The sequence below is a fragment of the Euphorbia lathyris genome, chromosome 2, assembly GCF_963576675.1.
Source record: "Euphorbia lathyris chromosome 2, ddEupLath1.1, whole genome shotgun sequence".
Classification (NCBI taxonomy): Eukaryota; Viridiplantae; Streptophyta; class Magnoliopsida; order Malpighiales; family Euphorbiaceae; genus Euphorbia; species Euphorbia lathyris.
The window spans coordinates 16,593,832-16,621,264 of record NC_088911.1 but is presented as its reverse complement, the minus strand read 5'-3'; the positions used below and the strand labels follow the sequence as shown (position 1 = coordinate 16,621,264).

The 27,433-nt window shown below is 36.1% G+C and overlaps 3 protein-coding genes across 7 annotated transcripts; 2 read left to right on the top strand and 1 right to left on the bottom strand.

The window, feature by feature from the left end:
* The first annotated feature begins 249 nt into the window (after window positions 1-249).
* On the top strand, window positions 250-7,644 carry LOC136216933 (beta-amylase 7). 3 transcript variants are annotated; one of them, XM_066003478.1, is made up of 11 exons: window positions 250-825; window positions 1,206-1,766; window positions 1,939-2,223; window positions 2,466-2,543; window positions 2,812-3,015; window positions 3,576-3,770; window positions 4,158-4,322; window positions 4,457-4,717; window positions 5,538-5,741; window positions 6,382-6,601; window positions 7,141-7,644. In XM_066003478.1, the coding sequence occupies exons 2-11, from the start codon at window positions 1,317-1,319 to the stop codon at window positions 7,164-7,166; spliced, it is 2,088 nt and encodes a 695-aa protein (XP_065859550.1). In that variant the 5' UTR covers window positions 250-825; window positions 1,206-1,316; the 3' UTR covers window positions 7,167-7,644. The 3 variants fall into 3 exon arrangements, with proteins under 3 accessions (XP_065859550.1, XP_065859549.1, XP_065859551.1); XM_066003477.1 differs by having other exon boundaries at window positions 1,167-1,766; XM_066003479.1 differs by lacking the exons at window positions 6,382-6,601; window positions 7,141-7,644 and having other exon boundaries at window positions 1,167-1,766; window positions 5,545-5,733.
* Window positions 7,645-9,251: 1,607 nt separating this feature from the next.
* On the bottom strand, window positions 9,252-12,781 carry LOC136216932 (uncharacterized). 3 transcript variants are annotated; one of them, XM_066003475.1, is made up of 7 exons: window positions 12,627-12,739; window positions 12,324-12,432; window positions 11,330-12,040; window positions 10,823-10,881; window positions 10,342-10,470; window positions 9,938-10,073; window positions 9,252-9,826 (listed from the first exon to the last, which is right to left on the bottom strand). In XM_066003475.1, exons 3-7 carry the CDS (start codon window positions 12,032-12,034, stop codon window positions 9,500-9,502), a joined length of 1,356 nt encoding a protein of 451 aa, XP_065859547.1. In that variant the 5' UTR covers window positions 12,035-12,040; window positions 12,324-12,432; window positions 12,627-12,739; the 3' UTR covers window positions 9,252-9,499. The 3 variants fall into 3 exon arrangements, with proteins under 3 accessions (XP_065859547.1, XP_065859548.1, XP_065859546.1); XM_066003476.1 differs by lacking the exon at window positions 12,324-12,432 and having other exon boundaries at window positions 12,627-12,781; XM_066003474.1 differs by lacking the exon at window positions 12,627-12,739 and having other exon boundaries at window positions 12,324-12,601.
* Window positions 12,782-18,700: 5,919 nt separating this feature from the next.
* On the top strand, window positions 18,701-26,600 carry LOC136216930 (acyl-CoA hydrolase 2-like). Its single transcript, XM_066003473.1, has 17 exons — window positions 18,701-18,838; window positions 18,941-19,033; window positions 19,114-19,181; window positions 19,358-19,439; window positions 19,597-19,643; window positions 19,767-19,892; window positions 20,793-20,870; window positions 21,352-21,439; window positions 22,228-22,340; window positions 22,930-22,992; window positions 23,070-23,125; window positions 23,287-23,391; window positions 23,528-23,584; window positions 25,016-25,117; window positions 25,232-25,280; window positions 25,356-25,424; window positions 26,308-26,600. Exons 1-17 carry the CDS (start codon window positions 18,823-18,825, stop codon window positions 26,386-26,388), a joined length of 1,293 nt encoding a protein of 430 aa, XP_065859545.1. The 5' UTR covers window positions 18,701-18,822; the 3' UTR covers window positions 26,389-26,600.
* The last annotated feature ends 833 nt before the right edge of the window (window positions 26,601-27,433 follow it).

Genomic DNA, 27,433 nt, shown 5'->3' with positions numbered 1-27,433 from the left:
TAAAATTATGACGTGGCGTTGAGTTGGCAGAACTTAATGGATGACGTGTTACGTTCCGTTAACGAGACCTAAATTGATAATATTTCATAAACATTAAACTTATATTGATGCTAGTCTAGACGTAGAGTCTCAATTGATACTTGAGAAAAAAAAATGTATTTTGTAACTTATCCCTAGAATTAAAGATGTCCTAGGAAACACACTATAAATTTAAGGATGAATCAAGTTCAAACAACAATAGAATAGAATGGGAATAGAGATACACTGAAATATAACGGAACTCCGTTTAGAACCCTAATTGGTAGGGATATGTGATGTGGTGGTCTTATCAAACTAACGTCTCATCTCATGTGCTGCTGCTGCCCACTGAATGGAAGGAAGGCCGTAGGCACGTGTTACGCGTGCTCTCCTCACTTGCTCGCTTAATACGCACACGCCTCGTTCGTGCCAACCCCCAAAACAGACACACGTTCGACCCTTCCCACACGCGCGAAACCCATCCCTCGCACGCAAACCCACATTCTCACACGCGCCCCCCTCTCTATCGCCGGACCCTCTCCGTTCCCGCCGGGAAACCTTCAATTCCTCCCCGTTTCTCTTATTTCCTTACTTCAGCGTCCGGTGGATAGCCGTGAACGCCGCCGGAGCTTCTTTACTCTCTTTGGATCTCTTGGTTCTTATGGAGATGTAAGGTTAGCGACTATCTTAGAAGCTTAAATTAACGGCGAAAGCTTTACTGAGCTTCATAATTCTCCGGGAATGAAGATTATGTGTGAAGAGTTGCCCATGGAATTGAGACATACGGTGGCAAGCTGATATGATAAGGTAATTCAGTTGTGTTTTTGTAGAATAGTATTTCATACCAGAAATTAAGAAAGAATTTATGTTCTCTTTTTCCCCTTCCTGAGCTCACTGGTTTGCTTATAATGTGAAAACGAGTTGTGGAGAAGAAGAGGATTAAAAAAAATGGTGTTAAGTGTTAGTGAGCATGAGTTTGAGCCTTTGTTATTGGTTCATTACACTGTTAAATACAATGTAGAAGTTCAATTTTGGGAGCTTGAGTTTTGTTAGAACAATTGAGCTTTTTTTGTCCCTCTTTCCGTACTTGGTTTAATATATTTCAAGTCATAATGAGAATTCACAATTCTTATGTATGTGTGTTGCAGAATTTTTTACATCATGTTTTAACTTTCTGGAAATCATAGCTTTCATCTATTTCCAAGCTTGCTTGGCAATGTTGGCATTTGTCTTCCAACAACCACTAAGTCTTAGTTGAGATAAGGAATTTGGCAAGAGAGTGAGAGAGATAAAGATACATGGCAACAGATATGCAGAAGTTGCTAGTAACAAGTGAAGACGATGATGAGGAAGAAATGGATATGGACGTTAAAGAGGAAGATGATGAAGACGAAGAGAACAGTGAGAAGAATGCGGCCTCACAAGTGATGGTAGGGATTGATGGAGAAATGACATCAAGCAATAGTAATAATCAGTTTCTACATCATCAGCATATGCAAGAACAGGTTGGCAGTCCAGGAGGAGGGGGAGGAGTGAGGAGGAGTAGACCACTTGAAGAAAAAGAGAGGACAAAGCTAAGAGAGCGACATCGAAGGGCAATCACTGCGAGGATCCTGGCAGGATTGAGAAGGCATGGGAACTATAATCTTAGGGTTAGAGCTGATATCAATGACGTAATTGCTGCTTTGGCTAGGGAAGCTGGTTGGGTTGTTCTCCCAGATGGAACCACCTTTCCTTCAAGATCTCAGGTAGACTTGTCTTTCATGGATATAACATTCTTCATAACTCATTTCGTTCAACTTATTACATTAACTCTTTGCTGATATGGATATGATGAGTTATGCTAGTTGCTTTGGTTATTATTGAATCTTCCTTTGACCTGCGCTTCCATTGAAACATGTTTGTTTAAACATGTCACAGGGCTCGAGGCCTGTGGGTGGCACTTCTGCAGCAGCAACTTCATCATCTTCCCCTATGCTTACACAACAGGCTCCATCTTCTTCACTTAGGCGAGTCTCTCCTAGTTATCAGACCTCAGCTGAGTACAATTCATGTCGACTAAAAGGTGTTTATGTGCCAAGTCCATCTTATGATCTACCCACAACAAATGACTTGCAGACCTCAGTCATGATGGGGGGTGGTGGAGAACAAACTGAAAATCATCCTCTAGTTGGTAGCACCTTTAATACCATCAACGATAAGCAGGTACTCTGATGATTTTTTTTTTAGAGATTATAAGCATCAGTCCCCAAGTGTCTGAAAACTGTTCTAAAGATAATATTTATAACATCCTTGTAAAGCACTGAACTTTATCCTTTTGTTTGTGGTTTCGGAGACAATTAGTTGAGCTGAATTTGTTCTCATGGTTTTGATTACTCTTTATGCATCCTTCATATATTAATTTGTTTACGACTTATACGTTTCAGTTTTGTTTTTTTTCCTTTTAGATATCTGTCATAGCCCCTAAGCTATTGGAGCGAGATTTTTCTGGCACTCCATACGTACCAGTTTATGTCATGCTGCCTGTAAGTCAATTTCCTTCCTTATCAAGTTCAAATATGGAATTTACCTATTTCAGCATCTTATTTTCTAATTGTGGAAGCATATAGAGGCTGAATTCCCTTTTTGGTTATGTTGTCATAGTTCAGAGTTCATCTTCTTTTAGAAGATATCACATTGTTATTATTCTATGTGATTATTTTGCAAAGTAATGGAAGTGCCACTATGCCTCTTGTGAGATGTATTAATACTTTTCAAGGTTTTGCTTTATACTATACTTTTTTTTGTTCACAGTTGGGTGTAATAAATATGAAGTGTGAGGTAGCCGATCCTGATGGCTTGTTGAAGCAGCTGAGGGTATTAAAATCTGCAAATGCTGATGGTGTAATGGTTGACTGCTGGTGGGGAATAGTTGAAGCACATGCTCCACAGGAGTACAACTGGAGTGGTTACAAGAGGCTCTTTCAGATGGTGCGGGAGCTTAAACTTAAGTTACAGGTGACTGTTGTGAATATGTTTTACTAGATAAGGATCCCATTGTTACTTGTGCTTGTGAGTTTGCCTGTGGGCCGATGCATCAAATACATATTTGCATGAAGATATCGGGATTCTATAGCCTGATATGTTATTGAATTCTAAAAGTATGATATTAGCGTCTATGCCTGTGTTTGTATGCATTAACTAGCCAGATCTATCTTTGTTGTTGCATAATCAAAACATTGCTAGTATATAGTCACTATATATGCATCTCATCAATAGTGTTCACATGGACCCTGAGTGACCAAACCGTTAGATCTAAGCTTATTAAATTCATCTAATGGTAGAACCATAGTGTACGCTTGTAAGAGAAAATTGCTTCTCATTTGCCTTTCTGATCCACTTTTTCATTCATGTGCAACGTCAGGTTGGCAAGTTCAGTTGTTTGGTTTATATTTCATGAGGTTTTCATTGTAGATACAGTGTAGTTCCTACTAGTTCTTTATTGCAACTAGTTGCGGTGTGACGCGTTTTGAAGTTTCATACATCTAAAAGCCAACTGTTTCATTGATGTCTCTCAGGTTGTTATGTCATTTCATGAATGTGGAGGCAATGTTGGTGATGATGTTTGTATCCCTCTACCACATTGGGTTGCAGAAATTGGTCGAAGTAACCCTGATATATTTTTCACTGATAGAGAGGGAAGACGTAATCCAGAATGTCTATCATGGGGAATTGACAAAGAACGAGTGCTAAGAGGACGAACTGCTCTTGAGGTATTACATTTTGTGAAGCATTACATATCTTAAAGTAAGGGTTGCCTTTGTAGTTAATCTTTATAATGATTTGCAGTCATGATGCTTGCAATCACCCATGTTGCAAATTGAACTTCTGCAATAATCATCTGCTTTTTTGTTCATAGTAAAAGCTAATTATACAGACTAGTTATGCTAATGCATATTTTTCCTGCATTAGCTATTGCCGGGACGATGAACATGGCGGTGAATCAACATTGGTTCCTGTTTATGTTCATTATATATGCAGAAACTGAAGATGGTGCTTCTTCTTGTTTTGTAGTTGCCTAAATGTAATTGGGAAACTAATATGCAATAATTTTTAGATTATTAGATTTGGTGTTTTATCCTCATCTTGCATTAGTGTAGGTGTACTTTGACTATATGAGAAGCTTCCGGGTCGAATTTGATGAATTCTTTCATGATGGTCTCATTTCTACGGTTGAAGTTGGACTTGGTCCATGTGGAGAGCTTCGATACCCATCTTGTCCTGTGAAGCATGGTTGGAGATATCCTGGCATTGGTGAATTTCAGGTTTGGTAATATTAAAATCAAAGTTTCCATGCAACATAGATTGCTCTCCATTACTTAGAATTCTTGGACTGTAATTAGCATTTGGTCTATTTTACTTTTTTAAAATTTATATCGTTGTGCGAGTCCTTTTGCAGTGTTATGATCAGTATTTGCTGAGAAGCCTGAGGAAAACAGCAGAAGCAAGGGGACACCCATTTTGGGCAAGGGGACCAGAAAATGCTGGTTCTTATAATTCTCAGCCTCATGAAACTGGTTTTTTCATTGATGGAGGGGATTATGATGGCTACTACGGCAGGTTTTTCCTTAATTGGTATTCTCGTGTTTTAGTTGAACATGGTAACCGGGTGCTGTCTTTGGCAAAGTTAGCTTTTGATAGCACCCAAATTACTGCAAAGGTGAGTCAATATTTGAAATTTTTCACAAGATATGGAATTGTGCTTTCAAATTCAAATTAGGATTAAAGCATTATTTGACACCTGACTTATTCAAAATGTTAAAATGTTGGTTTTTGGCAGCTGACATATTAATAACATCTGCTCCCTGATCTATCCAAAATGTTAGTCATTTCCCTCTTATTTGTTATTTGGTTACATTAGCCCCCGAACTTATCCAAAATTGGTAAAATCTCAATCATTCATATTGGTTGAGATTTCACTAATTTTGGATAGGTCAGGAGGCAAATGTTACCAAATAATAGGTCTGGGGCGAAAATAAACATTTTGGATAGGTCATGGGGCAAATAGAGTTTTAAACCTTCAAATTAAAACTGCAATTAAGGGTTTGTTTCTGTTTTGTCAGCTTAATTACTTCAATCCTAATTTTGATGCCGATTTATGTATAATTCATTAAAAAGCTCTGAAATCCTATATGTGGGTAAAATACATTCATGGACCTTGAATTATGGTTCCTAAACATTATTTCTTGACATAAAAGTCCTTGGTCAATATGTAGTCAAACTTGTCCAATTCATCATTTTGTTAGTTTTTTAATTGATTTTTCTTTGATTTGGACTTTAATGTTACACTAATGTAAAGTTCAGATTTTACGTCATGAAATGAAGTTTAGGGGCCATAATGTTAGTAACGTTATAGTTCAGGTGCCATAGATGTATTTTGCCTCCTATATTTGTAAATTTAGAAACTGATTCCATATTTTTTTTTTATAATCTGTTATGGTTTGATTCAGTCTGTTTGCTATATTTTAATTGCTGAACAGCTATCAGGTATTCACTGGTGGTACAAGACAGCAAGTCATGCTGCTGAATTAACTTCTGGATTCTACAACTCAAGCAACCGTGATGGTTATGCGGCAATTGCAGTCATGCTAAAGAGGCATGGAGCTTCCCTGAACTTCTGTTCTGAATTGCAACCGGTCGACTTCGCGGATGCACTATCTGATCCTGATGGAATACTGTGGCAAGTAAGAAACATTCATCTTAATACATTTTATTTAGGAAACTGGTTATATTTAAGAAAATGGGTGAATTACATCCATGGTATCTGAATCATAACTCTATTAACATTATGGTTCCTAAACTTTATTCCCTTAGAACTTTACATTATAGTAACATCAATCACTGTAAATCCATAAAAAAATTAATGAAATGATGAGGGTAAAATAGGCATTTGACCATAATTTTGGTATCCATGTTAAAAAAGATTCAATGATGTAGTCAAACTTTAATCAGGTTGTTATTTTTTTTTTACGGATTTTTGTTGAGTTGGACTTGAATCAAGAATTTTTATGTCAAGAAATGAAGCTTATGAACCACAATGCTAGTTCAGGGGTCATGGATGTATTTTACCCCGAAATATTTTTTTCTTTGCAAACTTTGGAGAAATATAGCCTTGGCGCAACGGGTAAACGTTGTGGTTCGAGTCTTAGGAGCAGCCTCTTGCCAAAAAAATTGGCGGGGAAAGGCTTGCTGGTGGGGACCCTCAGCTTAGTGGGGACGCTAGTGCACCGGGCCGCCCAAACTTTGGAGAAATATGTCTGGATCTTATTATGGATTTTCAAATATCTTTGAAGTGGGTACGAGAATTTGTGTACTTTGTTTCAGGTTACGAATGCCGCATGGGAAGCATTGATAGCAGTTGGTAGTGAGAACGCCCTACCTTGCCATGATAGGATTGGGTATAACAAGCTCTTGGACAATGCCAAGCCCTTGAATCATCCAGATGGCAGGCATTTTTTGTCTTTCACCTACCTTAGGCTCAGCTCACTTCTCATGGAGAGAGAAAACTTCATTGAATTTGAACGTTTTGTCAAGAGAATGCATGGTAAGTAAACTAAAATGAAAAAAAAAACATCTCGAGGTCCGTGATTTTGTCGGAGTCCCTAATTTTTCAATCCGACTAGTTAAATTGTTGATTAATTATTGTCACACAAATTAAGTCTTACTAATAGGAAAGTTAGCTGTGAATATCAAATTTAATTGAAGTTTGTTGCTCATTTCAAATTGCATTCTTAACAGCTTGAAAACATGGTTTTTTTAATGTCAAGTGACTATAAGAGAACTGTAAAGCCACCATTTTAAACTGTGAAAAGTGAACAAATGAAACGAGTCACATGTTTTTAACCAAATTTGATGTTTACTTGTTAACTAGGGGCTCGATAAGTGTACTTATAAATGATCGGGAGTTCAATGTGTCTAACTGAAATATTAAAACAAAAATCAAAACCAAGACGATCAACGGCCTTAGAATGCCTTTTCCCAAGTATCATTCAACTAGAGTTATTCTTCCTACTATCTTGCATTTTTGGAGTGTTTGCTATAATTCAGAGCTTAACAATTGATTCGTTTACATTTTCACTTCAGGAGAAGCAGTCGATCTCCATGTATAGCAGCAGAATGCCACCTGTATACAAAGTAGGAAATAGTATTTAACTCAACTCAATCCTGAATGATCAGAATCCACCGGCTCCGACCGGAAGAGGTCTTTTGTTATAGCAAGCATGGGCTAGCTAGGATGTGCTGGAATGAGCAATGACTTGAGTTCTGTTCTGGAGTTCGAGCTTCCGGTTTAAGCAATATGTCCGGTTTAATCAGTCGCATATGGGTAAGCATGATTGTAGCAATACAAATAGGCGCGGTAGACGGAGGAGGTCTTAGTTATCTCTTTTACTCATTAGCTTAATTTAAGTAACACCCTTGTAAATGGAATCACAAACTCAGAAAGGAGCAAGTCTCATTAGTTTAAACTGTTGTTCAACGCCAAAAATGTAATTGTTTATGTACAATTCAAAAATTTGGGAGCATCAATGAGAGCAATAGTTTCAGTTGACAACTTCTACGGGAGCAAGTCTCATTAGTTTAAACTGTTGCTCATTTAATGTATGTTATTATAATTAGTTAATGGTTGAATGTATTAAAATAAAATTTAGAAATTAATTAAAATTGAAAAGATCATAGTCCTGAGAATGCTTTTTGGCTTGAATTAACGGTGTAAAATTAAAGGTTAATTTATATTCGAATAATCTTGGTTCGTTAATATCTCGAGCCGAGCCCTATCGAATTGAGTTTTGACGAGCTTTGACCAAATCTGATCAAATTTTAATCGAGCCGAGTTTTTATCGAGCTTTAACCAAATTCATTATACATGCATAGAATAAGTAGTGTAAAAAACAGAAAAACCTTATAACATATTCCATATGAGTTTAAAATATTTATAAAAAACAACAATCATGTTTATCATTTTTTATGGGTTAAATCTTATTTGAGTTGTGAATTGTGATGAAAACTAATAAAATAAGTAGGGCTTATATATGTTTGAGTCTAAAATTTTATATAAATGGTTACTTAAAAATACAAATTTTATATAAGTAGTTGCTTAAAAATACAAATTTAATTTAACTAAACATATAATACATTACTAATATATGATTAACCAAATAAATATTGATACCTTACTAATATTTTAACCCAAAAAAGATATGGTTGATTAACACCCAAAAAAAAGGGAAAATTACGCAGAAATTCATATTCTAAAAACTATTTACAACTATATCATTAAATTTAAAACTTTAATATGAATTCAATCTTAATCACTAAATTAATATGAATTCAATCTTTAATCACTAAATGCAGTTGCTCTTATAAGATGAAATCAATTTTAATATGAATTCAAATCTTCTTTGCTATTTTGGAGTCATTGATTTAAAGACTCAGTTCATGAATATCAGTAATGATTTAATGGATTTTTAGTAAGTAATGGCGAAATTGAAGATCATTGAACAATTATTATGAATTCGCATAAAGAAAAAACACAGAAAGTTTTTTTCTTTAATTAGGAGTTGTTCTTGTTTTTTTTTTAATTATTATAAATATTTCAAATATTAAGATGATAATTATCCCCTTGTGTCAGAATTTGATAAAAGTTGGATAGATTTAAACTAATCTGACATTGTTGTATTATTTTTAATGAGCATGAGTCATTTGTAATAAATCTAACATTTCTTGAGTTTTATGTAATTTACCCAAAAATTAATTATAAAAAGTGATGGTCCATTGGCAAGGCCCATTCGGCTTATATGGACTTGAGTGACACCGGCCCGCTATCTCTTGGCTCCTGGATGGGAGGTGAACGCTGCTCTGTAAAGCCAGCCTCACGCGGTTTCCTCCACTCCAGGAGCCAAGAGATCCAGGCCTCCGCCCAAATCACACAGCCCAACTCCCAGCTTGGAATGGACGGGCCAGATATAAGCCAAAGCAAGCCCAACCTTCTGAGCCTAAGCCATATTCCATCACATTATTGTCTCCACATGGATTACAGGCTGCTGTTACCCAGCCCGGCGAGAACATCATTGTTCAACCTAACTTATAAAGTATATTAATAAAATTAAATATCCGATGTGGGATATTATACAAGAAGTAAACCTGTGAACTCCACAGCAAACTTCTTCCATGGGAAAAGTTCCATACATTGGAAATGAAAGATAAATGGTAGATATTATTGGACTAGAAAGTAATTTCTCGTTTTAAGTTCATTTTATTTTCCTCATATATTATACAATTTTGTACATCAGTTGACAACTTCATATTCTATGACTATATCTGAACGATTCAATTCAACTGGAGAAGCCATTGATATACAAATGAAACCTACAAGTAAACTCTCCAATAAATGAAAGAATGATTTTTTGCAACCCAAATTGTGTAGGAAAAATATTCTGGAGGTCTAGGAGAGTGGCTTCTTCAGCACCATGTGACCGGACTCATCCACGTCGAAAAGACGGTCTATGAAGTTATCCCAACGTGCTCTTATTTTGTTAAAAGACAGTAATGAAATTCCTCCACTTGAGCTGCTACTGCCGGAAGCCTCTCCTCCTTCCGTTTCAAGGAAAGTTCCGTATGGAGACGACGAGTAAGCTTGTGGGATGTCCAAAGCAACCGCTCTTTCGAGAGCTGCCTCGTACTCCTGGCTAAGTTCCCGAGCAATGTACTCCTGTCGTTGCATCCGCTGATTAGCTGGAATATCCATCACATGATCTTTCTTCATCATCAACTAAACATACAAACAAGTATCAGTTCTGTAATAATCCAAATTAAATAAGCCTAGTAAGACTCTCATAGCACTTGGTGCTGTTTTTAGTTCATTCGGCGATACGGAACTTACCTCTAACGCCCTTCGAGATTCCCTTTCGATCCAGATAATAGAATGGTCAGCAGTTGCATTACATGAAAGAACTATGTGCTCGAATCGCCCATCCACAGGAACTGCTGTTCTGACATCCGGGGGAAACCTTCCTATCCTACATATATAGAAAGAACATCAGATATATGTCTTAATTTAACGTTCTTACAAAGAAAATCTAAACGAGGTTCTCGGACATGGTCACAACATTAAGCAGAGATATCTTCGAAATCCACTTTCATCGCACTATGATTCAGAACCTCCAATCTCTTTTGCTCATTTCTTGCTACTACTACTAACATTCAAGTAACTTACTCTACATCACCGGGTTTTTCGCCCTGGAAAATGACATTAATAAAGAAAACTAACAACACATCTTCACATACCGGAAGGGCTTTCTCTCAACAATATGATATAAGCGGCCAGGTGCATAAAGCCTTCTCGGGTCTCTGAGCATCTTCTCTTCGAGAGTGCATGTGTCTTTCACACACATCAAACAAAGTAGACAAGGCAAGCTGTTCAAACAAAGAAAAACAAGCTTCATTAGTACTGTTCCGAACACTCGAGATCTCGATACCCAATTAAAATTGGTTTGTAGAGGCACTCTGGCTACTCTTATCACATCTTGAAAATGAAGGTCAATTGAATAAACAATAAAGAAGCAATTCAAAGTTTTCTTTACATTAAAACAATTCTATGAGCAACAAGAATTCTTCACTTTGTCCATAATTTTTAAATCGTGCAGAAACCCGAGCCTTTTACATTCAAAATCGGGTAGAACGACTTAACATCATACATGCCAGATATTGTTTCCCTGGAATGATAGTGTAAAGAATAAAAAGGCGAGAAAGACATACTATCTTTTACCATAATATTGATTTGAAAACAGTTTCCAAAGCAGTGGTTGTCCGGGGCAAGAAATCGTCCTGGTTCATTCAACATCTCAGATTAGAATCAGATCAGAGGATATGTCACAATCCAAAGTAACTGATAGTTCATGTCATGCTTATGTGTTCACTATAACATTATAGACATGGAATGATGGAATGGTTCTTTCTTGTTCGATGAAATTTGAGCTTTTCGACACATAGCAATCAATTATAAAAGATAAAAACTTAGGCAACTAAAATATAAAACCATGCCATCATGTTGCAAATTCTCCTAAACATAAGTTCTTCCGTTCTCAAAAGGTGTAAAGCAATGACTTGAACAACCGTAAACTGCCTATAAAATATCTTCATCACGCCTTTCGATTAATAGTTATTCGATGACTAGCTAAAGTTACTTAACTAAAAACATGTGAGGTTATGCATCATGCAACTTATGCAATGGAAACATAGATATTGGATACCAAAAGGCTGCCACGAGTTGTACCTGTAGCACTACAGAATTGATAACATCAGCATATCTCACTGCCAAGTTCAATGACATACACCTAGGAGCAGCCATGGCAAAGCATCTAATCCGCTTCCGATCAATGTTCCCTAATTTTTCCCTGTTTTGAATTGCATATATCGTCATCAACGCTACCACTCCCGCCCCTAAAGAATGCCCTGCAAACGTCAATCTATAATCCGGATTCATCTCAATCAAATCCCTCAAAATCTCACACTCAGTGTCAAAAACCCATTTTGCAGCCTTCAATAGCCCATTGTGCACATAACCACCATAAAACTTAGTCTGCCCCAGCTTATTGTCAAGCAAAACAGCGTAATCACTCTCCTTCGCCAAATTAAGCCCCCTTACAACCAACACTATATCAGCATTATCATGATCAAGGTAAATCAAATAAGGAGTAACACGTCCCCCATTTTGTTCATGAGTTTTCCTCAGAATGACAGTATCAGGATCAATGCCATAACCTCCAGGAGGCTCCCAGAGCGGGTTTCGAAGATCATCTTCGTAGGTAGCTAAAACTAGGTGGCACATATGGGGAACAGGCTCAAACTCTTCAGTAGTAGCTAGGCCCCAATTCTCACTTTCATGGCCTGCAGTGTAAAGGAATTTCTTCCATACCCAACGAACACATCCAAGACAGTACACACATTCAAGGATTGGAAGGCCACAGATGATTGACATATAGCCCTATAATTCAAGTATGTCAAGCATCAAAAAACACACAAATTACTAATGGGGTTACAATAATTCAACAAAAATAACTCAAATTTGCTAACTCAAGAATGAGTTATCAAAACTAGAATACTAATCAATGTAAAAAAAACACAGCACTGAAGAGATTTCAATATCCTATTGAACAATTTGAGCTACAGCTGACAAAAGGGACTGAACTGGTAAGGGTAACAAAAAAAATTACAGAAAGCTGAAAAGTTTAAACTGAAATTATGGGTAGAAAAGGGACTAAACATACCTCTAGATTTTTGCAGAAACATGTGATATTATCATAAAAAGTTATGTCCTTTTCAAAGGGTTTTTTCAGGATTAGCAGAAAACTCTATACTAAACACACCATCTGGCATCTACACACAAGAAAAAGACAGATAGTTGGGATTGAAAACGTGGAGTTGTTGGAGTTTTTATGTTAGAGAGAGAGAGAGAGAGAGCAGGTAATGAAATAAAAGGAAAGAAGTTGAACACAATTGAAGTAAAAAAAAAACCCAGAAGGAAGAATGATTGAGTAACAGCTATAAAAGAGAAAGACAGAATGGAGTACCTTGGAGTCAAACAACCCATATTAAAATTTCCCCCTTTCTTTCTTTCTGGATTGGCCAACAAGAATCTACTCTTCTAATGCTTAGATTCCTTATTAGTGAGATTATTGATGTTTCCTTTGACACTATTTCATTTCATCCATCATTTGCAATTATGGCTTTGGCTGGCGGCACTATCTCAAACTCTGCTCTTTCTTCTGGCCCAAGGGCACACAGCCCAATCCACAACCAAAAATCACTTCTTTACCTAAAAAATTAAATTGGGGGTTTTCAAGTTCCATTTCTTTCTTTCTTTCTTTTTTTCTTTTTTTTTTTTGAAGAATGTTCCATTTCATATTATACCATACTAAGAGGGTGGGAGCCAAGATTTCAAAGGAATGACTGCAGATATTTAAAATTTACTAAATATATATTTTTTTAAATTCAATAGGATCAAAATACTATACAATTTATTAATATGGGTCAGAATATTTAGATATAACTTTTTTATATATAAATTTCTAAAAAATAATAGTTTCAATGGGGTCATTTGACTTCAGTATTACTATTCGATTTTTGATTCTCTATATCAATATGTGTTTTTAAATTCCATAATAATATTGGAAATTTTTAGGAAGAAATATGACTAAGAAAAAGTTTTTCCAAAACGTATCTTATATAACCCTAAGACGTTTTTGGGGTATATACTTTTCAAAAAAAAAAAATCTTAACATAAATATATTTATTTATAATTATGTTATATGTAAAAATAAAATCTGATTTTATATCTTTTTATGGGTTACAATTAAATATTTATATTAATAGACTCCAAATGAAACATTCATAACTGTCATGTTTAATTGGATTTTTTTTAATAAAAGAATCATCTTTTATTAATCGGAAATAAATATTTACAAATGAATGTTCTGCTTCCCATTCTCTTTTCTTCCCCATCAGAATGAGTTCATTATTCGTTGTAGGTCCTTACATATTGCCTGTGTGATTAGAAAAGTACTCATACAAAAAAATTGGAATAGTCTGGCACACAGATTTTAGTAGCATGTCCTTCCCTGCCATGGATAAGAATCGAAAACTCCAACTACTAAGTCGTTTCTTTAGGCGTTCTTTGAGGAAATCATATACGGATGATTTAGACTTCTCAATGAGTGATGGTAGTCCTAGATATCTACCTGTATCCAATAGGGTGTGGACCTGTAGAAGCAAAGAAATTTCCTGCTTCATCTCTGCTGATACGTTTCGACTAGAGAAAATGTCCGACTTTGTGGTGATTTATGGCTTGGCCAGAAGCTTCCTCCTATTTACCTAGGATATCCATGATGACTTGACATTCAGTAATGTTCACTCGAAAGAATAGGAAACTATCGTCTGTGAATAGTAGGTGGCTCACACTTGGGGCACCTCTTTTAACATGACACCCATGCAATATCCCCTCACTTTCTGCTTTCAAAATTAACTTGGAAAGAATCTCTAAACACAGAATAAAAAAGATACGGAGATAAAGGATCTCTTTGATGTAAGCCCCGAGCCGGTTGAATTGGACCGACATTCATACCGCTACTCAAGATCTAATAGGACAATATCGAGACACATAACATAATCCACTCGATCCATGTAGTATGGAAACCCATTCGGTCCATTAATGCTTTCAAAAAATTCCAGTCAACTTGATCATATGCTTTGCTAACATCCAATTTCAAAGCCACCTTCCCCGTCATCCCCCTGGTATTTATTTTCATATGGTGGATGGATTCAAATGATATTTGGACATTATCAACTAATGACCTTTCCGGAACAAAGGCAGATTGTGACTCAGAGATAATATCAGTTAGAAATAATTTTAGGCGATTAGCAAGTACCTTAAATGATCTTGTAGAGGACATTGTAATGTGCAATAGGGCGGAGCTCGGTCGATTAATTATGGGTTATCACATTTCAGAATTAATACGATAATCGTATCATTCAATTCAGCACGAAACTCCTTCCTTACTAGCCATCCTTTACAGGCTTTGAAGACCTGCTCTCCAATTACATCCCAGTACCTCTGGTAAAATCCCAAAGACAACCCATCCGACCTTGACGATTTGTCTACTTGCATTTGGAAGATGTCGGTTCTAAACTCTTCTATCATGAATGGCGTCGTTAATGTCGAGTTGGCATCATCAGAAACTAGTTGAGGCACGACCGTTACAAAAACTGAGAACACCTGCTTGAAATAATCTGATGCAATATTATTCATCTCGTGGCTGTCAGTTTGTAAATTTCCTTCCGAATCCCGCAAACCCTTCAATAGATTCTGCTTATGTCGATTCTTTACTTATGAGTGAAAAAATCAGGTATTGACATCACCCCAAGTGAGCCAGAATGTCTTGACCCTTTGCCTCCAAAAAGCTTCCTCGACCTCCAACCAATGATCCAACTGCCGTTTAGCCACAAAAGAATTCTGCAATCAAATGTTGATCAATTCTGTCCTATAGGCATGTCATTCATCGTTTAAACTGTGCAATGTGGCTTGTGAAGTGGGTCTTAAAAGCTACATCCCCACTGCTCGATCAATGCAGTACATGCTGCTAATTTTGGCAGCACAACCCTTGAATTATTCGCCAGCCAGCACTCCCTCAACATGCTATCAAATCCATCCTCTTTGATCAAGGTGAACATGAGTGTTTTATCTATCAATCTCTCTTTTCTTACCCACCCTAACCGGTCGGCGACTGCTCTTCATCCATTCATCCTCCATTCTTATTATCGATCTCTCTTTTCTCACCCACACTAACCAACCGGCGACTGCTCTTCATCCGTTCGTCCTCCATTCTTATTCTTATAAGCTATGTACGAGAAGAAGTTTCTATCACTCACTAGTGGAAAAATAGCCATTTGCATCGGCCATTGGCCGATGCAAAAGCCGTCGACGCAAATGTATTTGCATCGGCCAACGGCCAATGCAATTAATTGAAGCATTTGCGTTGACCCTTTTAAAGGGTCGATGCAAATGCCGTCTCATTTGCATCGGCCATTTAAAAAGGCCGATGAAAATGTAGTGTCAATTGCATCGGCCCTTTTAAAGGGCCGATGCAAATGACGTTTTTCTGATAGAATTTGTAACGGGTTTTTTGTAAATAGTAACATATTTAAAAAATTTGAATTTAATGGAGCTCGATACAAACAGTAATCAACAATTTACATAATTTTACTAAAAATCTTATGAAAATAATAAAAGATTAAAAAAAGTAAAAAGTTCAAGAATCTAAGTTTAATACTACATTTCTTAACACGTCAATTACCAAAGTAGTTCTACGTTTTTCATCTTTGCATTATTAAACAAAAAAAGTTTAGATGCTCCATATATTGCCCTTGTTGGATATGCCCTTGATGTTATACATGTTCTTTCTCCTTGTCCAAAGCTCTCTATTATTGAATGATCTACCTGCAATGGAAATTCACTTCCTTAATTAATCATTCACTTCATCTAATTATCATATTCATTAATCAAAATTAATTAGCCAAACCTTGCCAGTATCCTTAATGAGAATTTTTCCCCTTCTAGCACTGGAACGTAGCTTCCATATATTTGTTTGTTGACATCAATTGCTACTCGAGATCTGTTTTGGTATGTACAGAAGAATGTTTTGAGATTGCCGCTTCTTCCATTGGCAATGTAGAAGCAGACAGGAGTTTGCTCGGTGGGGCTTTCATCGGCAAGAACTAGAAGATCGAATGGTCCTAATGCGCTACGGTGATCAGTGCCTCTGCTTCTATTGCAAGTAAACTCTTCATTGGATTCGCCTGTTCTCTGAAGGACCTTCCTTTCTATCTCAAACCCAACTTCAGAATCTAGAAATGATAAAGTATTTGTTCTAATAGATTGAAGAACCCTTTAGATGAATAAATCGCTCTAGACTTTTACACAAAAATAATAATTGGTGTAAGAATTTACTTTGCTTTCCAAGATAGAACTTCGAGTTGCTATTTGGTCAGCGTTTCGACTTGGTGAAAATCCGCATCGAATGAAGCACTTGAGAGGCCTATTTATAGTGATAGCTGAGACCTCAGTCATTTCGAATTTCGAAATAACCGTTGGAGGGAAACGACTTCCTGTCGCTTTCGCTTGGTCAGTGCTCAGCGTCTTCAGCCAATAAGAACGTTGCATTTTCTATCTTCGTTAGGGATCACTTGCTTTTGCTCAGGCTCGTCAGAGTGTCTCCACATTTACGGAAAAGTCTTCCAGACAGCTTTATGCTTTGTCTGAATATTTTCCTTAAGTGGAAGACGTTGTCTCCAAGTTGTTCAGGCCAGCTGCTGTCCTGACTTCCTTGTCGCTTGACTCAGCAGCTTCGTCTTGAAGTAATTGAGAATTTCTTTTCGATTCTTCCTTCCGCTAGGTTGAGCTTTGTTCTGCTGGGCCGTAAGGCTTGTGAATGTTGACTGGGCTTTGACCTTCTCTTGTGGGCTTTTGGGCCTTGATCTTTTAATGTCTTTAATTCTTATAAATCAATTAAATCAACATTGAACAAACACATTAGTATTAATAAATCAAAGCATTTAAATTTAATGTGTTGGAATATTTTATCATGGGAATTTAAATATACTTTAAATAATATTGTCAAATCAAAATCATGTGGAAAGGTGTTTCAACACTTATCTCATGAGCCCTTGGGCCCCTTGATGCAGGGTTTGTGGTGTCGAGTTCCTCTTTTATGGAGGTGAACATCGTGGCATGGGTGTGTCTTTGTGGTTGGGGCATCAGAATCTCTTCATTCCTCCGTTGATGACCTCCGACGGGTTGTGGGATCATGCTTTGCACTTCTAGCTTGAAGTTCTCTATAGATGCTCTTATTTGCTCTTCCATTTCTCTACGTTCTTCGATTAGAGCTCGAGTTTGTTCCCTTAATAGCTCTCCTATATCGGCTTTGAAATCCCCAATCTTCTTATCTACAACTTCCATTGATTCTTGTGGTAGCTAGATTGAACCATTGATAAAAGAATTCTCGAGTTAGGAAAAGATCGGCTCTGATACCAACTGATATGGATTCGTGATGATAATGATGGTTTTGATCATTAAACAACAAAGAACAATTTCTTTAGTAGCTAAAACTACTAGGAAATAATCCCAAAGGTTGAAAACCTTGCTTCCAAGAGAAACATTGAGTTTCATTGATTAAAAGTTGTTTATCCTTACAAAAGAGAAGGCTTGAGTATCTCCTTAAACTAGGTAAGAAAGTGCTTAAAAGTCCTTACTAGGGCGACAAGCTTGAACTAAACTAATATGGGTAAAATATGAGGCATTAAGCTAATGGCAAAACAACAAATGGGCCAAAATGCAAAACAGTAAATAAGCTGAAACAGATTGACAACAGACATGTGGCGGACTTGTCTTCATTGGCCACAAAGTTGGGCCATACGATGTGTGGTGTATTTGACACACCGTGTGGCTTAGACTTGGGACAGTCACACGGGATCGAGGGGCTTCAACTCGGTGTGTGGGGAAGTCCTCTTATGCTGCTATTTGTTACGTGTTACATGACGTGTGAAGAAAGCCACACGTCGTGTGAATTACTTCAAAGTTTTAAGGGCTCCAACAAGCAATCCACACAACATGTGAAGGTCTGATACGTCGTGTGGTTCCTTCCTTGTGAAATCCTCCTCTAGCTAATTGACTCACACAACGTGTGACTAAAATGACATGCCGTGTGAGCTCTCTTTCATACTTAGCTTGATTTGTATGAGGAAACACCCTCGTAAAAAAAACAGCATACTTTAGAAGAACTATTTCTAATACACGAACAGTCCGTCCAAGGTGAACTAAGTACGCAGAACGAACTATTCCTACCACTGAAACAGTTTGCGGCAGACTATTTGGAATTAAACAAAATAAAAGTAATAAATAGTAATTTTAATTCCAAATCCTTACTATTCCCACACTAATTAATTGAGATTCCGAAATTTGAAGGAAATGTACCCTAAAAAAACCATATTTCAAACGTGGGTTTTAAAACAAAATTGGCAAAGGTCAAAATACTACATTATTGGTTTTTTTTTTTTTTTGATAGTATTGGGTTAATTTTATTATTTACGAATAATTACAAAATCTGTTATTTTGTGCTGTTCCCGTCCTTTTCCCTCTTCTTGACCTCCATATTTTTCTCATTATACTATCTAATCTTTCTTCATTTTCAGTTTTTCAAATTCCATCACTCCGCTATGGACACCGAATCAGGTTTATTTCTAAAGAATTTAATCAATTTTAAAAAAAATAAAAATAAATTGTTATTCTCTGTTGTGAAGAAGAGGAGATTCAGTTTATCTTTGATTTTTGCAGTGATCGAGTTTCTAAGCGGCGTCCCTTTGCTACAGAGGCTGCCGAGCTCGTCTCTCAAGAAAATTGCTGAACTCGTTGCTGTTAAACGTTTCGGTAATAATGACTTCTTTTCCTTTTCACCAATCGAATTTTGTTTTGTATCATTTGTTTGTGTCACTGTTTTGCTGTTGCAGAGAAAGGAGAGTATGTGATTCGTGAAGGAGAGATCGCGGAAGGAGTCTATTTTGTTTGGGAGGGAGAGGTTAATTTTTCTTTGCTTTGTTTTTTATTTTTTTATTTTTATATATATATTTTATGTATTTATTTGGGTTGTTAGGGTGGGTGTTCTGTGTTCATTAACTTTCAATTCAATGCTAGCAGTTGTGACTTGTGACGGGTCATAATTCTTCTATCGAAATTTTGGTTCCTCATTTACAGGCAGAAGTATCCGCATCAATCAATTCCGAGGAAGAAATTCGCCCCGAATTCCATTTAAAGCGCCAAGATTATTTTGGTGATGGTGAGAAGCTGATTAGGCCACGGTTTTTCTTTTCCTCTCAGGGCATTTGATGTTTTGTCCGTCTAGTTTGCAGATATATTTTACTTGCGATAACTATAACTTTTTGAGCACGAAACCAATCGTCTTTTGAAAGCGTGATACGAACTTGCTATCGCAGGTGTCATTGCTTACATCCAGCAGACGGATGTTGTTGCATTGACCAAGGTACCCGGACCTTCTTTATTTTTATAGAGTTTCCAAAACGGCTTCAAATGTTGTCTTGTGTACTTCAAAATAGGATTTGAGTGGTCACTGACAACTGTTTTGGTGTTCTATGTATTGCGACAGCTGACATGCTTGGAACTGCCCCGTGATTATTGCACTTTACTTCAGCCAAAATCAATGTGGAGTGCTGATAAGACTCCAGACTCATGCGCCCCTGTGGAGAGTATATTGCATTTGGAGCCAATTGAAGTATGTTTATGTTCTCACCTGAGTGGAAGGACCACTCTTGGTCCCCATCCACAGTTCTTTTGTTTTTCAGTATATTTTCTTTTATATTATAAATCTAGTGCTTCGGCTATGAAGCAAGCTGTTGCTGTTTCCCACCCGGGTTTGGTTAAGGCAAGCAGAGGGATATGCACATTTTGAATATATTTTACCGTTTCAGTTTCATTTGAGTTTATTTTTCTGTTTATGATTTTCAGATTTAATATTTCTGAACATTTGAGTTTGGGTTTCTGTTGGTGATGTTAGGAAGTCTGTTGTGGAACTTTATATGTCTTTTAAAAAGTTTTTTGGAATCAATAAATAATAAAAACGTAGTATGGATTTCATAATTAACTTGTTCCACATTTAGGAGGTCTGAAAGTTGTAAGGAATTCTCACTAAATCGTGTTCAAGATAAGCAGGAAGATAAGGAAGTCTTCTAAGTTTGAGTCCCAATCTTGTCTGTATGCATATTTTGCGTGACAAGTTCCAGTAAATAGGGTCCACGGTCAAATACTGTAGCAGCTTCTAGTAAAGAGTTTGATGGTGTACTGTGTTTGCATGATAGTAAAAGCTATGGTGATGTTTATGTGTCAAGTATGCTCCAGATTCCTACTGCTTAGCACTACTATTTATTGTTTGGATAATGTTTATGATTTGCTGTGTCTAACAATTACAGTTTGTGCTTTCAAAGATAATGAAGCTATTGAACTGCATTAACTATTTGTGTTTTGGATGCTTTCTGAATTGTTGGATGAAACTTTATTCCTTTCTTTGCTGACTCTTTGGAGTCAACTCAAAGGAGAAAGTCAGTGTTATCTTTCAGTAAATCAAACTCGTGTATTTTCACACGCATAAGCTAAGATTCCTTTTTTTTTTTTGAAGGTCAATTTATTCCAGGGAATTACCTTGCCAGATGCTCCAAAATTTGGAAAGGTTTTTGGAGGACAGTTTGTTGGGCAGGTCTAAACTGGCTTCTCTGTCTTATTTCACCTTATAATTGAATCTTGTTGCATGACAAACATGCCTAGAGGTTTTGGCATCTTAAGGCTCCTCCAGGAGCCATAATGGTTTTATCTATTCTACTGTCTTGCAAATGGTTTTACTACTGTCCATAATACTTGAGATGTGCTTGTTGACATTGGATGTCTGGAAATTTTTTTCAAGCTTGAATATGGCTTTTGGTATAGCATTCTTTCTCCCATCAATGCCAGACAAAACTTAGTTCCATGTTATTCAATAGTGACTATTTCTATGCTTTTCTAGCTTCTTTTTGTACAGGAGCAAACTCTATACCTTAGTAAAAACACTTAATATCTGTGCCTTTCCCCTTCTTTTGTGCATGCAAACTTTATATATAAATGTGTGTGTCTATTATTTTAATATCTAGCCATAGAAAATAGTTAAGCTTTCACTTCTTTACACCATGTGATGTTATATGCAGGCGCTGGCTGCAGCATCAAAAACCGTTGATTGCCGTAAACTTGTTCATAGCTTGCACTGCTATTTTCTTCTTGTTGGGGATTTCAACAGTGAGTTCATACATTATGGATAACCTTGTTCATATGGACCATCTGTGGATAATAAATGATAATTAATCCATCATCATACCTTTGGGGATTTTCTTCATATGACAGATGCTAAGAAATATACCTCCCCCACCCCCTCATTTTTCATTTTTTGGGTGGGGGGTTGGGAAGTATTATGCTTAGCCAACATTTATAGCATCTAGTAAATTGTTGTTATTCTTATTTTTTGCTCTTGTTTGTTCACCATAAAACTCTCTGCTAGGAAAAGAAGATGTGCTGGTTTTGGTTGATTGGGAGGTTCTTCTCATGGGTCACAACAGAAATAAAGTATAGTGTTGAAACTAATTTTGATCCACTCTGGGTGTTTCAAAGGAAATAAATATCAAATGCCTGAACCAGAGCCATATCGTGAAATAAAGTATAGCATTGAAACTAATTTTTGTGTTCTGTGTGTTATTAATGAACATAAAAATTACATGGTATTATCTTATTGAAGGATGAGTGTTCTGGCTATCACTTTCTCGCTTGCTAAGAATCAAAGTTCTAAAATGCCAGTTTGCTTCAGAGAAATTGCATGTTGAATTACATATTTGGCCTTTAATACTTTGTTGTGTTTGCACAAATATATGTTGCTATTCGAAAAATTATACAGTCTCTTACCATTGAGCTATTACTGTATTTGTGGTATAAAAACTTTATTAAGGATAAGTTTCTATTGGCCTTAATATATTGTTTATGTAGTGTAATAGAAAGTGATGTTGTATATGGTGCATTCATGTACACTTCTGCAGTACCACTTTTATACGAAGTGCACCGAGTACGTGATGGAAAAAGCTTTGCCACCCGAAAAGTAAATGCTGTACAGAAAGGGAACGTTATCTTCACATTGATTGCTTCGTTTCAGGTGATGTAGCTTTTTTTTTTTTTTTTTTTTTGCATATGATTGTAAGACCAGAAATATTTCCTGCCAGCTATTCTTACAATAACCTCTGAAGTTTTTAATTTTGTACGGAGGAATAAAAATTAAGTTTTCCTTTTCTTTGCATGCCTGTCAGCTATTTTTACAATATCTTTCAACGTCTCTTTTTAAAAAAAAAAAAAATTAGATGGAGGAATATAGCTGTAGCCTGTAGTCTTGTAGCTTTTGAGAATCTTGCTTTTCTCTTAAAATGGACGGTAATGAGATTAGAATACCAGTTCTTCACCAAGACCAGTATTTGATATCATAATGTTTGGTTCATTTGGGTGCAGTGATACATCATTTGTTGGCCACATTTTTTTCCGATTAAGATAGAACCTGATAATTCAGAGACCATCTCTTTTTGTCAAATTCATCAACTTGTACAGATTGTAATAGTACTCTCATCTTTAGACCAGTCCATTATTTATTCTTTTATTGAAATAAACCATCTATACATTTCAAATATATGCTGATGTGATAGCTGTTTATGATTTGTTGCAACATCTCATTATATTTTATGTGAATTCTACAGAAAGAAGAAGGTGGCTTTGAGCACCAAGAAATAACAATGCCAAAAGTTCCAGAACCAGAGATGGTAAATGAAATGTTGTTCCAGTCTTTTATGTACTTAAGCTCATTGCTGTTGCGGGTTTTGAACACTGATCATCACAGCTTCTGTCACTGGAGGAGCTCCGAGAGAGACGTTTAACTGATCCTCAACTTCCAAGGTATTACACTTTCAAATGTGATTAGCTTCTCCTTTGTATTGCTATTGTTCATTGGATTTATATGATGTTTTAGGTTTCTCTTCATTGTACTGTCATGGTTTGAGTTATTATTTATGATTTTTTTTTTGAATTAAAGTTAAAAGCTACATTGACTGTTTCAGGACCTATCGGAACAAGGTGGCCTCAAAAGATTTTGTCCCTTGGCCCATGGAGATAAGATTTTGTGAACCAAACACCAACACTAATCAGACAAAATCTCCTCCATGGTAGGACTATCTTATCATAATGACTGTTCTCATCTTGAATAATGGCTTTCCAATTGATACTGATGGAATAGAAACCTACTTTATGTCCTTGTGGGATTTTACATTTTTGATGCCCAACTTATGAATTTTATGACAGCTTGAGGTACTGGTTTAGAGCAAGAGGAAAACTTTCTGATGACCAGGCTTTGCATAGGTAATTGACTTCATGAAAACTCACATTTATCTTTATAGTAGCATTGTTCCAAACTGTTCAGGATTCGCTACTTATACCTTCATGGATCAATACTCTCTTCTTTAAACCATAGTTGTCAAATCGAGATTCTACTTGTGACTCGTGAATCAAATTGAATTGAAATCTACATTTTGTGAATCGTGACTCGTGAATCGAATCGAATTGTAAGATTCAGTTCAAATTCATAATATTATAAAAAAATAAAATATTAGTCTAGAAATACAATTTTATTGTCAAAAAAGAAATCATATCAACCATGTACTTACAATTCAAATCTAATGCATATGCAATCCTAATAAAACTAATTCACAAATCAGATCCTGTTTAATAATTTAGTGGAGATGGAGATTTTGAGTTTTTGACTCTCTTTTGCTTTGTTGTCAACTTATAATGATGGAATAAAACTAGTTTGAGTTGATAATTTGATAAATAACAATCGGACTAGAGGATGGTGGATTTAGTAGTTAGTGTTGTTGAAGTTTTTGATGAACAATGATGAAAATCTGACTTGAAATAGTGTTGAACCTAATCGTATGATTCAAATCGCGAATCATAAGGTTCTATTACAATTTAGATTCACGCTATAGATTTGGTTCGAAATAGAGCTGAATCGAATCGTGAATCGTACGATTCTAACAACAGTGCTTTAAACATATCCAGCTGTTGGTTTCTTTTGCTTGTAAAATAAATTGGTTGTGCATATATATATATATGAATGCCTTCTCTTTTGAACTGAAGGTGGTGCATTTTGTGCCACATTAGGTCTATATTGGTCTGTTTCTTAACTGTTTGCATGTATCAGAACTAATGATGTCTTCAAGCATGAAATTGAGAACTCATAAGACAAATGCGTGCCAATAGCAATGGCCAAGAAACATAATTACTGTGTCACCCATTGTGGTAATGATAAATAGCGGAGGGGCTGAGAATGTTGACAGAACTGTATCAGCCCATTTTGTTCATGGACAAAGATTTTGAATGTCATTCCAGAAGACAGATGGGAGCTTATGGACCCTAAGTCTAAGGGTGGGGCAGGAAAAGTTTGCTATGCATGGGAGAGAGTGTTGGCAGTTCTGTAGGGGGGACTGTATTGTTACGGAAGCCAGATTGTTGAGTTTCCAGTTTTGTTAGGATCTTAGCTACAGCTAGGGGGGAGGGGATTTCCCTCAGCATTGCTTAACAATGCTACGTTTTTCTTTCTAGCTTATTTTTGTTTTCCATTAACAGATTAATAAAGCCCTCTTCGTTTTTCTACATTTTTTTATCATTATTGTTGTGGTTTGCTGTTCCGCAATTCTGTTTTTGTGAGTTCCTCATCAGATATTGTGATGGACAATGTAAACTTCTGTAAAACATGTTGATTTCTAACATATCATAAAATGGTCTTGGCAGATGTGTCGTGGCATATGCTTCAGATCTTATATTTCTTGGAGTGAGCTTGAATCCACATCGTGCTAAGGGTTTGAAGACATCTTCTGTTAGTCTGGACCATTCGTAAGTATCTTCATCCTATTGAAAGTATAATTTATTCTCTCGATCTTTGCATTGTACAGAAAATGCATTAGTTGAGGGGATCGTTTATTAGTATCACCTATGGGGTTTTTGCAGGATGTGGTTCCACCGGTCTTTCCGAGCGGATGACTGGTTATTATTTGTGGTAAGTTCTAGTAGTCTTTCTTTTTTCTGACATTTGAGTTTCCACCAAATTTTTATGTTTCTGGACATGTTACAGATTAACAGTCCTGCTGCCTCCCACGCACGAGGTTTTGTAAGCGGTCAAATGTTTAACAGAAAGGGAGAGGTAGGCAATCTTACCGGATATGTTAATTTGTTTTACAATATGTTACATGGAATTGGATACAAAAACTGAACGGAAATGAAAACCAGAAAGAGAAGTGACTTGTTGCTTTTATTGTCTCCTGAACTTGATTAAAGTGATACACGCCTCAACTTGTCCAATTCACCTCTTATACTGCCACGTAGCAATAAAAGGTTAATCATGTCACATTAAACAAGTTCATGGGAACTAACAAGACATTTTCAAAGTTAAAGTGGCCTATCGATTTTTTTTGTGTCAAGTTCCTTGATGAATGCCGTCTTTAAAAAAAAGTACATACAAGTCATAGTAAGAAAAAAAAGGAGATTTTTTCATTTTGAAAGGTTGTACAAGATCCAGAAATATTAGAATTTATCGATATAGTTTTAAAAACACATCACATCCTATGAGTTTCCATATTTTAAAATACGAAGTTTTCAAATTTTTTTTTTTAATTTATGGAAATAATGACACTAAATGTTTTATGCCAGTTTTTCAGAGTTTCGATTGTCATGGAACCAATTGAACTAAAAGCTCAAGCTGATAGTTGAGATCCAATCATATATCTTATATTAATCTCTGACATACCCTTACATGCAAATGTCTCTTAGGCTTGCATCGTGCACAACACAGGTCCATCCCACCATGTGTGTTTAATTCAACAAATTAATGAGGTCGACAGGACTCGAACCTTCGACCGTTTGGTCCAAGAGGCTCTAATTAATATAAGATCTACGATTGGGTCTTAACTATCAGCTCGAGCTTTTAGTTCAATTGGTTCCATCGCATTGATTTCTAAAACTCACATGTTTTATATGTAAATTTTCTCAAAATTGAAATCATGAAGTGAAATGTTGTGTGTGGGCAGCATATTGTAACGTTGGCTCAAGAAGGTCTTCTTAGGAATGCTTTCACACCAATCACTGCAACCCCCTCCTCCAAGCTGTGAACTTAGGATGAGCACATCCAAATCCAAGCTCAGCCAGTGCTGTAAATTCACCGGTGTCACACAAATCAAGGCAATTTGAATTGAGCATCATTTCTCATGCCGAGAGGATTCAAACCCGATTCAGTTAGTAGTTATATTTTCTGTAATAAGCTGACAGTTTTTAAGAATTATTTCATTATTTAATTTAATAATAAAGTTAGTTTTTGTTGTTATACTAGAACATTACCCTTGTGATGAGAATTCTCCTATTGACAACAATGAGAATATATTGAATAATACATTTGAATTTCAAAGTTAGAGAGAAACTGAAAAGGTAAGAACAAACGGTATAATATAGTTGGATTGAACAAATTGAATATTCATTAGCAGCTCAAAAACTGAGTAATTTAATAATAAGGTTAGTTTTTGCTGTTATACTAGAACATTACTCTCGTGATGAGAATTCTCTTATTGATAACAATGAGAATATATTGAATAATACATTTGAATTTCGAAGTTAGAGAGAATGAAAATATAAGAACAAACGACATACTGAATAGGCTAAAAAAATTTAAGTTGTAAAACGTGATTGTTTAGAAATCTTTCCGGTCAGCTTACTTCCTTGCAGTGAACTACAAAAAGAGAGCAATTATTTAGAGTTGCCATATGAGCAGCGAAATTGGGAAAATAATAATTAAAAGTTAACACTCTATATGTAAGAATGAATAAAAGGACTCATAAAAGAGGTATCAATTCTTTTTCCCAGTGAGTTATCATATCTTAAATATAAACAAAATGACAATAATCTCAAATAGAAATAAAAAGGATAAAATGTTTAATCATGTCACCTCATAGTTGAAGCTTTAATTCTCAAGTTTGAATTCAACCACCTATTAAAGCCTATATCATATTCTTTATCAACTAAACTTAAGCTACCAATTTAATCAAATTCAAATTAGAAGTCAGTAACTGCAAACAATATGAATCAATAATCATAAGAGTCTCTTTCTTTAGGTTAATTAACTGCTTAAAGGAAACTATAAATCTCAATTTTTAATATTTCTAT